Genomic DNA, 15,666 nt, shown 5'->3' with positions numbered 1-15,666 from the left:
ATCCATCCATCATCCATCTATCAATCCATCATCCATCCATCATCCATCTATCCATTCATCCGACGTTCATGTCGTCATCGGAAGTGTACGACAATATCAATTTGCTTCAATATCGCAATATATATTTTACAATACAGTATCGATAATAGACACTGAATTCAATACATCTTTTTTTTTTTTTTACACTATACATTTAAACAAAGTATGTACAATATATAACTAATCATTTTTTATTTACAATAATTATCTAAATATTCACAGAGTTTGTTCATTTTTCTGTTGCTATTCAACTTCCGGCCTCTAGATGGCAGCAGTCATTACGTTCTCCGCAGGTACATTTAAATCCAGCGGTGACTGAGGACAAGAGGATACAGTGGACTTCCTGCAGCTTTTAAAGATGATTTTCTTGCACATATTTGTGGTTGTGTGTTTTCATTATTAAATCAACAAATTATTTTTGTAGTACATTTAATGGTGCATTTATTGATGTATCGTTCTAGAAATACATAGCAATAATCAGTACGTTTTTCTTACCACCACAAACAAAGTACAACCAATAGAACAAAAAACTCAGTTTTTCTCATTTATTGTATCATTTTATTTATCACCAACATTTATGATTGTTTCAATAAAATGAGTTTTGAGTGAGAAAGTTAAAACTACCATCCTGTACTTAAAGAGTACTATTGTGTATTGTACTCACTGTACTCAGTGATTCACAAGGTTGTTTTAAATAATGAATAAACGTAAGAATGAAGTTAATAAGTATATTTTTATTTTCCACAAATGTAACAAAACTCACATCCATGGTTTAGTTTAACTTTACATGAGAACAAAGTACATTTACTTTTACAAACTTTACTTCACATAATATATATTTTTACAAACAATAAAACTTTGTTGTTCAAATGAGACGTGAAGTGAAGAAAACTGTATAAATATAAAATAATAGATGAATACACAAACAAACATATACATACAAGGTATTCTGTGTAACCTCGACTCCTGTCAATCATTCATCAATCAAATCACTGGTTCTTCTTCTATGGTCTGGACGTCACTGAGTTAATGCACAGAAGAGAAACAAACTGTTTCCTGTCAGAGAAATAAAGTCCATGTTATTAAAGTGAGCTGCATCTGTCCATCATCCATCCATCCGTCATTCACACACACACTCATGCACACATGTACGCACACACTCATGCACACATGTACACACACACACACATGCACACATGTACACACACACTCATGCACACATGTACACACACACTCATGCACACATGTACACACACACACATGCACACATGTACACACACACACACATGCACACATGTACACACACACGCACACACACACTCATGCACACACGCACACACACACTCATGCACACATGTACACACGCACACACACACTCATGCACACATGTACACACACACACACACACTCTTATGATATCCAGTCGTAGCAGGAAGTGACACAATCCATTAGTACGAGAACAATTCAATTTATTCTTTTGATCAACTTACAGTGAACGTTGTTTCTTGTCTGGAGCAGAAGAAGTGAAGGACATGATGATGATGATGAAGATGAAGATGAAGATGATGATGGTGATAATGATGAAGATGAAGATGAAGATGAAGATGATGATGATGGTGATGATGAAGATGAAGATGGTGATGGTGATGATGATGTTGATGACGATGATGATGAGGATGATGAGGATGATGATGATGAAGGTGAAGATGATGATGATGATGATGATGAGGATGAAGATGAAGGTGAAGATGATGATGTTGATGATGATGAGGATGAAGATGATGACGATGACGATGATGAAGGTGAAGATGATGATGATGATGATGAGGATGAAGATGATGAGGATGATGATGATGATGATGAAGATGGTGATGGTGATGATGATGATGATGAGGATGATGGTGATGATGATGGTGATGATGAAGATGATGATGAAGATGAAGATGGTGATGGTGATGATGAAGATGAAGATGAAGATGGTGATGATGTTGATGAGGATGAAGATGATGACGATGATGAAGGTGAAGATGATGATGATGATAAGGATGAAGATGGTAGTGATGAGGATGAAGATGATGATGATGAGGATGATGGTGATGAAGATGATGATGATGGTGATGATGAAGATGAAGATGGTGGTGATGATGGTGATGAAGATGATGGTGATGATGGTGATGATGATGAAGATGGTGATGATGGTGATGATGATGAAGATGGTGATGATGATGATGATGATGAAGATGGTGATGATGATGATGGTGATGATGAAGATGATGATGGTGATGATGAAGATGAAGATGAAGATGATGATGGTGATGATGAGGATGATGTGATGATGAAGATGAAGATGGTGGTGATGATGGTGATGAAGATGATGGTGATGATGATGAAGATGGTGATGATGATGAAGATGGTGATGATGATGATGATGATGATGAAGATGATGATGGTGATGGTGATGATGAAGATGGTGATGATGATGGTGATGGTGATGATGATGAAGATGGTGATGTGATGATGGTGATGATGAAGATGGTGATGATGATGAAGATGATGATGAAGATGGTGATGATGATGAAGATGGTGATGATGATGGTGATGATGATGATGATGATGGTGATGATGATGAAGATGATGATGAAGATGGTGATGATGATGAAGATGGTGATGATGATGATGACGATGAAGATGATGGTGATGAAGATGATGATGATGGTGATGATGAAGATGATGGTGATGATGGTGATGAAGATGATGGTGATGATGGTGATGATGAAGATGATGATGATGAAGATGATGATGAATATGGTGATGATGATGATGAAGATGATGAAGATGATGATGATGATGATGATGGTGATGGTGATGATGATGAAGATGATGATGAAGATGGTGATGATGATGAAGATGGTGATGATGATGATGACGATGAAGATGATGGTGATGAAGATGATGATGATGGTGATGATGAAGATGATGATGATGATGGTGATGGTGATGATAAAGATGATGGTGATGATGGTGATGAAGATGATGGTGATGATGGTGATGATGAAGATGATGATGATGAAGATGATGATGAATATGGTGATGATGATGATGAAGATGATGAAGATGATGATGATGATGGTGATGATGATGATGGTGATGATGATGGTGATGATCAAGGTGATGATGATGATGGTGATGATGATGATGAAGATGGTGATGATGATGAAGATGGTGATGATGATGATGACGATGAAGATGATGGTGATGAAGGTGATGATGATGGTGATGATGAAGATGATGGTGATGATGGTGATGAAGATGATGGTGATGATGGTGATGATGAAGATGGTGATGATGATGATGACGATGAAGATGATGGTGATGAAGATGATAGTGATGATGATGATGAAGATGATGATGATGATGGTGATGGTGATGATGATGATGATGGTGATGATGATGGTGATGATGATGATGATGATGATGGTGATGATGATGGTGATGGTGATGATGATGATGATGGTGATGATGATGGTGATGATGAGGGTGATGATGATGATGGTGATGGTGATGAAGAAGGTGATGATGGTGATGATGAAGATGAAGATGATGATGGTGATGATGAAGATGGTGATGATGGTGATGGTGATGATGATGATGATGATGATGGTGATGATGAAGGTGATGATGATGATGAAGATGATGATGATGAAGATGTGTCCTGAGGGAGGATGAAGATGTTTCTGGTGTCTTTCATGAACCAGAAGAACAAGCAGAAGAAGAAGAAGAAAAAGATGATGATGATGATGATGATGAAGCTGGTGAAGATGATGATGATGATGTTGATGATGATGATGGTGATGATGTTGATGATGATGATGGTGATGATGAAGATGATGATGATGGTGATGATGTTGATGATGATGATGGTGATGATGAAGATGATGTACATGTTTGTCGAGAAAGTGTCGCACAAAAAAACACACACAAGTCATTCAGGAAAAAAGATGAAGAACTATCTATGGAGTGATTATCTTCATGAAGAATGAAATCCTGGAGGACATTTGTTGGTGTCTCACATCAGAAGCACATGATGGCTCCAGATGTTGTGGTCCATAAAACCAGGGTTCCTCTCCCCGACGCCCCTCCGTAAGTGGGTCACATCTCTGTGAGCGGCAGCTCAGCAGCCACCGGGACCAAAGGTCGTCTCAGCATCTTCTGCGAGGAGCATCTGGAAGGATCTCCTGCTGATGGCTTCGATGGACCAGCCACAGATCGACAGTTTATTACAGGTTTATGACACGTTCTGATTGAATGTTTTCTTCCCGCAGTACAAGCAAGTGGAGCAGTACATGTCCTTCCACAAACTTCCTGCCGAATTCCGACAGAAGATCCACGACTACTACGAGCACCGATACCAGGGCAAGATGTTCGACGAGGAGAACATCCTGGAGGAGCTGAACGAGCCTCTGCGGGAGGTGAGAGCTCCGAGGGTGGGATCTGATCCACTGCAAGGACACATCTGCAGCAGATGTTTGACGCTCCTGTGAACCTCCCGCCAGCTGAGCCCTGGTTCAGAACCCTCTTGTGTTCCTGGATCAACATCTGAGCCTTTTAAACTGATGGAAGAAGGTCTTTGGGTCGAGAACTGATTATTTTCATCAACAACAGGGTCAGCATGAACATTTATAGTGTTTTTTGACTTGTGTTCTTGGATGAAGATCTGACTCTTCAACGAGTGATGAAAGAAGGTCTTTGGGTCGAGACCCTCTGGTGGATAAATACAACAGGGTGTCATCAGCATAACAGTGAACATTTATAGTGTTTCCTGAACATTCTTGTGTTCACGGATCAACATCTGACGTTTTTAATCTGATAGAAAGAAGGTCTTTGGACGATACGGGACTGTTTCTGCCGATTACTTCGTAGCTCAGACGAGCGGTCGGCTCGTGACCTGAGAAGTTGCCGGTTCAATCCCAGCTGAGCAAAGACGCTTTGATTGCTCCTGATGGTTGAGCTGGTGCGCTGGGTGGCAGCCTACTCCCATCAGCGTGTGATACTTAGTGTAAAACGGCTGTAAGAGCCGTTTACCATTTGACTCTCTTGGAAACGACAACAAGGTGTCGTCAGCATAACGGGGAACATATACATTCAATGACCTTCTTCACTGACCTTGTGTGTCGTCAGGAAATCATCAACTTCAACTGCCGTAAGCTGGTGGCCTCCATGCCGCTGTTCGCCAACGCCGACCCCAACTTTGTGACCGCCATGTTGACCAAGCTGAGGTTCGAGGTCTTCCAGCCCCTGGACTACATCATCCGGGAGGGAACCATCGGCAAGAAGATGTTCTTCATCCAGCACGGCGTGGTGAGCGTCCTGGCCAAAGGGGACATCAGCATGAAGTTGATGGACGGGTCCTACTTCGGAGGTAACCAGAACCGTCTTCGTCCGTCAGTGTCGTCATGTGACCTCGATGATGTTACGAACCTCGGTTTTGTCCGAGTCGGTAAAAGGAAGGACTTGATATGTGTGACGCAGGATTGTTGTCGTGTTGTGTTGCATTGACAAATACACTCGAGTGTCATCAGCATAAAAGGAACGTTTGTATATTTGTGAATAGGATCGGACTAAGAACAGAGCCTTGTGGGACACCGTAGTTACCTCTTTGGTTTTTTTAATCTCTAGAATAGACCTCGGAAAAGTACGGCACGAGGGCCACATGCGGCCCTTAAGGAGTCAAAGTTTGATTGTTTAACTACTAGACGTGATGACTAACTAACGGTACTTGTAAATAAATACCAATAAATGCATTTGTTAAATTAAATTTAAATGTTTTAATACATGTTTTTTCGACAATTTATTCACCAGATAAAAACAAACTTGTCACGTAGTAAATAAATTATAGTTATTTTGATACTTACTGAGTAACTTTATTTATAAAACCATGATAATACTATTCAAGGACGTCCTAATATATATTTTCTTTCTTTCTGGCTGATTCTCTGATTTCTTTCTTTTCGATCATCAGTTCTTTTCCATCATCATCAGTTCTTTCCCATCATCAGTTATTTTCCATCATCAGTTCTTTTCAATCATCATCAGTTCTTTTCCATCATCATCAGTTCTTTTCCGTCATCATCAGTTCTTTTCCATCATCTTCAGTTCTTTCCCATCATCAGTTCTTTCCATCATCATCAGTTATTTTCCGTCATCATCAGTTCTTTCCCATCATCAGTTCTTTCCCATCATCAGTTCATTCCATCATCATCAGTTATTTTCCGTCATCATCAGTTCTTTCCATCATCATCAGTTCTTTTCCATCATCATCAGTTCTTATCAATCATCAGTTCTTTTCAATCATCATCAGTTCTTTTCTATCATCATCAGTTCTTTCCCATCATCAGTTCTTTCCATCATCAGTTCTTTTCAATCATCAGTTCTTTTCAATCATCATCAGTTCTTTCCCATCATCAGTTCTTTCCATCATCAGTTCTTTTCAATCATCAGTTCTTTTCCATCATCATCAGTTCTTTTCAATCATCATCAGTTCTTTTCCATCATCATCAGTTCTTTTCAATCATCATCAGTTCTTTTCAATCATCCAGTTCTTTTCCATCATCATCAGTTCTTTTCAATCATCCAGTTCTTTTCCATCATCATCAGTTCTTTTCAATCATCATCAGTTCTTTTCAATCATCATCAGTTCTTTTCAATCATCCAGTTCTTTTCAATCATCATCAGTTCTTTTCAATCATCCAGTTCTTTTCAATCACCATCAGTTCTTTTCAATCATCCAGTTCTTTTCAATCATCAGTTCTTTTCAATCATCATCAGTTCTTTCCCATCATCAGTTCTTTCCCATCATCAGTTCTTTTCCATCATCATCAGTTCTTTTCAATCATCATCAGTTCTTTCCCATCATAAGTTCTTTTCAATCATCATCAGTTCTTTTCCATCATCATCAGTTCTTTTCAATCATCATCAGTTCTTTTCAATCATCATCAGTTCTTTTCAATCATCAGTTCTTTTCCATCATCATCAGTTATTTTCAATCATCATCAGTTATTTTCAATCATCCAGTTCTTTTCCATCATCATCAGTTATTTTCAATCATCATCAGTTCTTTCCCATCATCAGTTCTTTTCCATCATCAGTTCTTTTCCATCATCAGTTCTTTCCCATCATCAGTTCTTTCAGTTCCTCCTCGACTGTCATCACTGATAAACAACATGTGATCAGAAGAGTCTGGACTAGAACCTGTGACCTTTGTTTCTACGTCTGGTTTCAAAAAACCCACCTTTGTGTGTTCGTGTCTCGTCTGAACGAGTCGAACAAATTGTTTGATTACAGTTGAAAATTGTGTGATTTTAATGTAAAGTTTTTTTTACCTTTTCTTCCTCCTGCAGAGATTTGTCTTCTGACTCGTGGCAGACGAACAGCGAGCGTTCGTTCCGACACCTACTGTCGTCTCTACTCACTGTCTGTGGATCATTTCAACGAAGTGCTGGAAGAATATCCCATGATGAGAAGAGCCTTCGAGACGGTTGCCATCGACCGGCTGGACAGGATCGGTGAGAATCACTGTTTACACACATCTGTGAGAACAACACACATCTGCGAGAACAACACACATCTGTGAGAACAACACACATCTGTGAGAACAACACACATCTGTGAGAACAACACACATCTGCGAGTACAACACACATCTGTGAGAACAACACACATCTGTGAGAACAACACACATCTGTGAGAACAACACACATCTGTGAGAACAACACACATCTGCGAGAACAACACACATCTGCGAGAACAACACACATCTGCGAGAACAACACACATCTGCGAGAACAACACACATCTGCGAGTACAACACACATCTGCGAGAACAACACACATCTGTGAGAACAACACACATCTGTGAGTACAACACACATCTGTGAGTACAACACACATCTGTGAGTACAACACACATCTGTGAGAACAACACACATCTGTGAGAACAACACACATCTGTGAGAACAACACACATCTGCGAGTACAACACACATCTGCGAGTACAACACACATCTGCGAGAACAACACACATCTGCGAGAACAACACACATCTGCGAGAACAACACACATCTGCGAGAACAACACACATCTGCGAGAACAACACACATCTGCTAGAACAACACACATCAGTGAGTACAACACACATCTGTGAGTACAACACACATCTGTGAGAACAACACACATCTGTGAGAACAACACACATCTGTGAGTACAACACACATCTGTGAGAACAACACACATCTGTGAGAACAACACACATCTGTGAGAACAACACACATCTGTGAGAACAACACACATCTGTGAGTACAACACACATCTGTGAGAACAACACACATCTGCGAGTACAACACACATCTGCGAGAACAACACACATCTGCGAGTACAACACACATCTGCGAGTACAACACACATCTGCGAGAACAACACACATCTGCGAGAACAACACACATCTGCGAGAACAACACACATCTGCGAGAACAACACACATCTGCGAGAACAACACACATCTGCGAGAACAACACACATCTGCGAGAACAACACACATCTGCGAGAACAACACACATCTGCGAGAACAACACACATCTGCGAGAACAACACACATCTGCGAGAACAACACACATCTGCGAGAACAACACACATCTGCGAGAACAACACACATCTGCGAGAACAACACACATCTGCGAGAACAACACACATCTGCGAGAACAACACACATCTGCGAGAACAACACACATCTGCGAGTACAACACACATCTGCGAGAACAACACACATCTGGGAGAACAACACACATCTGGGAGAACAACACACATCTGGGAGAACAACACACATCTGGGAGAACAACACACATCTGGGAGAACAACACACATCTGGGAGAACAACACACATCTGGGAGAACAACACACATCTGCGAGAACAACACACATCTGCGAGAACAACACACATCTGCGAGAACAACACACATCTGCGAGAACAACACACATCTGCGAGAACAACACACATCTGCGAGAACAACACACATCTGCGAGTACAACACACATCTGCGAGAACAACACACATCTGCGAGAACAACACACATCTGCGAGAACAACACACATCTGCGAGTACAACACACATCTGCGAGAACAACACACATCTGCGAGAACAACACACATCTGCGAGAACAACACACATCTGCGAGAACAACACACATCTGCGAGAACAACACACATCTGCGAGAACAACACACATCTGCGAGAACAACACACATCTGCGAGAACAACACACATCTGCGAGAACAACACACATCTGCGAGTACAACACACATCTGCGAGTACAACACACATCTGCGAGAACAACACACATCTGCGAGAACAACACACATCTGCGAGAACAACACACATCTGCGAGTACAACACACATCTGTGAGAACAACACACATCTGTAAGAACAACACACATCTGTGAGAACAACACACATCTGTGAGAACAACACACATCTGTGAGAACAACACACATCTGCGAGTACAACACACATCTGCGAGAACAACACACATCTGTGAGTACAACACACATCTGTGAGAACAACACACATCTGTGAGTACAACACACATCTGTGAGAACAACACACATCTGTGAGAACAACACACATCTGCGAGTACAACACACATCTGCGAGAACAACACACATCTGCGAGTACAACACACATCTGTGAGAACAACACACATCTGCGAGTACAACACACATCTGCGAGAACAACACACATCTGCGAGAACAAAACACATCTGCGAGAACAACACACATCTGCGAGAACACACATCTGCGAGAACAACACACATCTGCGAGTACAACACACATCTGCGAGAACAACACACATCTGTGAGAACAACACACATCTGTGAGAACAACACACATCTGTGAGAACAACACACATCTGTGAGAACAACACACATCTGCTAGAACAACACACATCTGCGAGAACAACACACATCAGTGAGTACAACACACATCTGTGAGAACAACACACATCTGTGAGTACAACACACATCTGTGAGAACAACACACATCTGTGAGTACAACACACATCTGTGAGAACAACACACATCTGTGAGAACAACACACATCTGTGAGAACAACACACATCTGTGAGAACAACACACATCTGTGAGAACAACACACATCTGCGAGAACAACACACATCTGCGAGAACAACACACATCTGCGAGAACAACACACATCTGCGAGAACAACACACATCTGCGAGAACAACACACATCTGTGAGAACACACATCTGTGAGAACAACACACATCTGTGAGTACAACACACATCTGTGAGTACAACACACATCTGTGAGAACAACACACATCTGTGAGAACAACACACATCTGTGAGAACAACACACATCTGTGAGTACAACACACATCTGTGAGAACAACACACATCTGTGAGAACAACACACATCTGTGAGTACAACACACATCTGTGAGTACAACACACATCTGTGAGAACAACACACATCTGTGAGAACAACACACATCTGTGAGTACAACACACATCTGTGAATACAACACACATCTGTGAGAACAACACACATCTGTGAGAACAACACACATCTGTGAGAACAACGACAGCTGCCAACGTTTTTATGTCGTTGAATCATTTATATGTTTGTGCGTCTGTGTGTGTATATGTGTACGTGTGTTTGTATTTGTGTGTCACTGTTTTTGTTCATGTAAGTAAGTAAGTAAGTAAGTAATATATATTTATATAGCGCTTTTCGAGACCAGGGTCACAAAGCGCTTTAACAATCAAAACAATACTCAAAACAGTACATACTTCAAAGATCAAGACAACACCGAGAACAACACAGGAGTTCGAGAAATTCAAGGAAAAGCCTGAACAAATAGAAACGTCTTAAGATGTTTCTTAAAGGAGTCAGTAGACTCCATCAAGCGCAAAGAGAGAGGAAGATTGTTCCAAAGCTTAGGAGCAACAGCCTGAAAAGATTTCTCTCCTCTGGTCCTGAGCCGTGTGCGTGGAACCATAAGTAGATTCTGATCCACAGACCTCAGAGCCCGAGCTGGGGTGTAAGGCTGGATCAGATCAGTGATGTAAGGAGGAGCCTGACCATGAATAGCTCTGAAAGTAAGAACCAGAATTTTAAAGTTGATCCTGAAAGAAACTGGAAGCCAGTGAAGAGTTTTAAGGATCGGAGAAATGTGAGTTCTTCTACTAGAGCGGGTCAGAATTCTGGCTGCAGAGTTCTGAATCAACTGCAGACGAGACACATCCTTCTTGTTAAGACATGAAAACAAACTGTTACAATAGTCCAGACGAGAAGAAACAAACGCATGGATTACAAGCTCCAGATCATGTTGTGACAGCATTTTCCTAAGTTTAGAGATTTTTCTCAGTTGAAGGAAACAGTTTCTGGTCAGTTTTCTACAGTGTTGAACAAGAGACATGTCTTTATCAAATACAACACCCAGGTTTCTCAGGCTCAGTTTGACAGACTGACCTAAGTCACCCAAGTACTGACTCAACCCTGGAATCGTATCATCAGGAGCAATCACCAGAGTTTCAGTTTTGTCCACATTAAGCTGTAAAGTGTTTTCACTCAGCCATTGTTTGATTTCTAGCAAACAATTGACTAAGCTGTTCAGCCTTTGGGGCTCAGTTGGGTCAAAAGAGCAGTAGAGCTGGATGTCATCAGCAAAAATGTGATAAGAAACATCTGGAAATCTCTGAATGATTTTACCAAGGGGAATCAAGTACAGCAAAAACAATAAAGGACCCAGAACAGAACCTTGAGGGACTCCACACAACAGATCTGCCGATTCAGACCTCATTTGATTGGCAGATACACTAAAACTGCGCCCAGAAAGGTAAGATGAGAACCATTCTAACACAGACCCAGACAGTCCCACTTCATCCCTTAGTCTTCTCAGCAGGATCTGGTGATCAACTGTGTCAAAGGCTGACGACAGATCCAAGAGAACCAGAACAGTGAATTTACCAGAGTCAGCCGACATCATGATGTCACTGGACACTTTCAGTAAAGCTGTCTCCGTAGAGTGATGTTTACGGAAGCCAGACTGAAACTTCTCATGGATGTCGCTCTGATCCAAGAACAAAGACAGCTGCTCGGACACCACCTTCTCCAAGATCTTGGACAAGAAAGGGAGCTTAGAAATAGGCCTGAAATTACTGAGGTCAGTTGGGTCTAAGCCTGGTTTTTTGAGCAGAGGCTCCACAATGGCATGTTTAAATGCATTGGGAAAAACCCCTGTGGAAAGGGAGAGGTTCACCATATTGGTAACCCAGGGGCCAATTACATCAAATACTTTGATAAAAAGCCTACAAGGAAGGACGTCATTTGAGCAAGAGGAGGGTTTCATCATGTTCACTAGTGCTGAAATATCACCCAAAGATACAGCAGTGAAGGATGACCAAGAGGAGGAGATGGGCTCAGAGACAGTAGGGGTTCCCAACAAAGGGGGAGAGATTTTCTCTTTGATCAATTTAATTTTATGTGTCTGTGTTTGTTTGTGTGTCTGTTTGTTTGTGTGTCTGTCTGTTTGTTAGTGTGTCTGTCTGTTTGTTTGTGTCACTGTCTATGTTTATGTGTTTGTTTGTGTGTCTGTCTGTTTGTTAGTGTGTCTGTTTGTTTGTTTGTTTGTGTGTCACTGTCAATGTTTATGTGTTTGTTTGTGTGTCTGTGTGTGTGTTTCTTTATTTATGTGTCTGTGTGTTTGCTTGTGTGTCTGTGTGTTTGTTTGTTTGTCTGTGTGTGGTGAGGGTGGTTGTATTTCTGAGTTTGTGCGTCTGTGTGTATATGCTTGTCTGTATATGTGTATTTGTGTTTGTTCGTGTGTCTGTGTATTTGTTCGTGTGTTTCTGTGTTTGTTCGTTCGTGTGTCTGTGTGTTTGTTTGTGTGTCTCTGTGTTTGTTTGTTTGTGTGTCTGTGTGTTTGTTCATGTGTCTGTGTGTTTGTTTGTTTGTGTGTCTGTGAGTTTGTGTGTGTTCATGTGTGTCGTGTGTATCTTTGTTTTACTGTGTGTATGTGTTTGTCTGTCTGTGCGAGTGTGTGTTTGTGTGCATGTGTATGCGTGTGTCGTTTCTTCGTTACAGACATGATAGAAAATACACAAACGGAATCTCATGAACACCATCACAAGTATGACGTCACTTCCTGTTGCAATTCATAGAGATTCTCCTCCTGAAACTATTGGTGAAGAACATTAACGTGTCATCGGCGTACGACGTTCAGTCCGTTTCCATCATGTGACGCGAAGACTCTCGTGTTCCTTCGATTCTGACGACTCTGACGTTTGTCTCTCAGGCAAGAAGAATTCGCTCCTGATGCACAAAGTCCAACGCGACCTCAACTCCGGCGTCTTCAACAACCAGGAGAACGAGATGATCCAGGAGATCGTGAAGTACGACCGCGAGATGGTGCAGCAGGTGGACGCGCCGCGGCGGCGCTCCATGTCCGCGACGCCGTCGCCGCACAGCGGGATCTACGCTCCCTCCGGCTCGTCCGCCATCGCCACCCTGCAGCAGGCCGTGGCCATGAGCCTCTGCGCCTCCGTGCAGGGGAACCTTCAGAGTCCCAGGACCATGAGGAAGCTCCAGATGATCCAGACTCTGTCGAGCCAAGCGTCTCCGCTCCAGTCGCAGCTTCTCGCTTCGGGCGCTTTTGCGCCGCTCATCTCCGGCCCCTCGGCGCAGAGTCCACTTGCATTTGGCGGCCAATCCGACCGGTCTGGCTCCGGTGGTCCGGCCTCGGGCTCCCAGCTGTCCTTGGCCCCGCAGTCCAGCCCGACCCACCAACCCAGCACACACAAGAGCACGCATTCCTTGTACATGGCAAGTCTGAGTCAAGACGCCCGAGCGATGTCCGTGTCGCAGCCGTCGCTGCCTCACGAGGGGCTCGCCCCCCCGAGCCCCTCGCACTCCACCAGGGTCTCCTCCACTTCTATTGGACCCCCCCTGATGGTGGTCCGCACCACAGTACCTCACAGGGTGGTGCTGCCCCACCAACTCTCCGTCGGAGCTTTTCCCGAACCAGTCCTGCCTGGTCCGGGGTTGGTGTTCGGGGGAGCTGGTCCGGACCAGCGGCCGACCAAGAAGGACTCCATAGTGAGCCTCCCCGAGACCGACCAGATCCGGATCAGGTCCAGGCTCTCCTCAAACTTGTGAGCGACCGAACTGCAGGATTTTCTTCTTTGACTTGTACGGATGTTAGACGAGAGTTTGTGAGTCCGTGTGAAGATACACAAATACTTTAACCCGTTTACACGAAAACAAGATGTTTTTAGCCTGAAGAGGTCTAGAGAACCAGAGAGCATGAGGTCCGACCGTTGACCCTGGACCTTCGTAGCAACACCTGAGATCAGTGGTCGTAGCCGTAGATGCCGTTACTTTTCCTGAATATATCGTAGACTCAAGTCACTGCCTTTGATACTTTGTACTTCCGGTTGCCTTCGTCCACGGGGTCGCGAGTCGTGGATCCGCTGGAGCACTGAGGGAGCACATGCATCTGCCAAGGAGCTCAATTCACGTGACTTCGAAAACTGTTATTAATATGTATACAATAATAATTCAAGAGTCACAGTCTTAACTTAACCGGTCACTTAAGTTTAACCTTCTTTAAATCTCGACGTCACGTCTCTCAAACTCAAGGTCAAGTCTGTCAAACTCAAGGTCAAGTGCATCGATCCCCGGACGGTTGTGACTGAATCCAGATCAAGGTGAAGCTATGACGATTCTTTAAGACACATTGGCCCCCGAATGACACCCTTAAGTTTGACTCCATGTCTTGTCCGACCCATCAACCCTAAAACTACGTAGTTCACGACGCGAGTACGTTTGTATTCGTGATTATATTCCGTGTTTTATGAACGTTTTTTTTGTTGCCGGTTCCGTGTGAATCCGAACCCATGAGCGAGTCGTGACGATTTGATCGACACCAGAAGTAGCGTCTGAACACAAACCCATTTAAAGTCATGGGTTTGTCGACGCTCGCACAACTTTTTGAGTCATTTTGTGTAGAGACGATAAACGCCGACGACCTCCTTGGCAGAGGTAACCATCGAGTTGGTGCAGATTCATTGCAGTTGTTCACGAATAAAGAAGTTTTACCAGCGACTCCGTGAATGTCTCCGTTTCAAATGACGTTCTTGAAGGTAAATGATGTCATCGACTCTTCAAATGTTAAATATTTGATTATGAAAAACAAACATTTAACATAAAATAAATAAATATAATATAATAAATAAATGAATTGAAGACGATCATATGACCTTCAGTCTGTCGACAAATCTTTTCATTAGATTAATTAAAGAAACTAGTTTGAGTTAATGGTTATGATAATATATTTTATTTAAAAGAGGTTTATAACATTTACAGATTCGTTTTCTCATAGAGTTTAAGAGTCTTATCATCCTAGATATGATGGACGGACAGTTGGATGGACGGACGGACGGACGGATGGACGGACGGACGGATGGATGGATGGATAAATTCATAGAAGAATGGATGGATGAATGGGAGGATGGATGGATGAATGGGAAGATGGATGGACGGATAAATCAATAG

At 42.5% G+C, this 15,666-nt stretch overlaps 1 protein-coding gene across 1 annotated transcript in view; it reads left to right on the top strand.

Annotated features, from left to right (window-relative positions):
- hcn2b (hyperpolarization activated cyclic nucleotide-gated potassium channel 2b) overlaps nt 1-15,198 on the top strand; it is a 26,402-nt gene extending 11,204 nt beyond the window's left edge. Inside the window, exons 5-8 of the mRNA XM_087783253.1 lie at nt 4,362-4,508; nt 5,218-5,458; nt 7,437-7,601; nt 13,409-15,198. Coding sequence (XP_087639379.1) covers nt 4,362-4,508; nt 5,218-5,458; nt 7,437-7,601; nt 13,409-14,268 — 1,413 coding nt within the window. The 3' untranslated portion in view covers nt 14,269-15,198. The remainder of the gene's footprint in view (nt 1-4,361; nt 4,509-5,217; nt 5,459-7,436; nt 7,602-13,408) is intronic.
- Nucleotides 15,199-15,666: the final 468 nt, after the last annotated feature.

This window comes from Callionymus lyra, chromosome 2, assembly GCF_982586985.1.
Source record: "Callionymus lyra chromosome 2, fCalLyr1.hap1.1, whole genome shotgun sequence".
NCBI classification, from domain to species: Eukaryota; Metazoa; Chordata; class Actinopteri; order Syngnathiformes; family Callionymidae; genus Callionymus; species Callionymus lyra.
The sequence above is the reverse complement of the archived record's forward strand: the minus strand, read 5'-3'. Positions and strand labels throughout refer to the sequence as shown.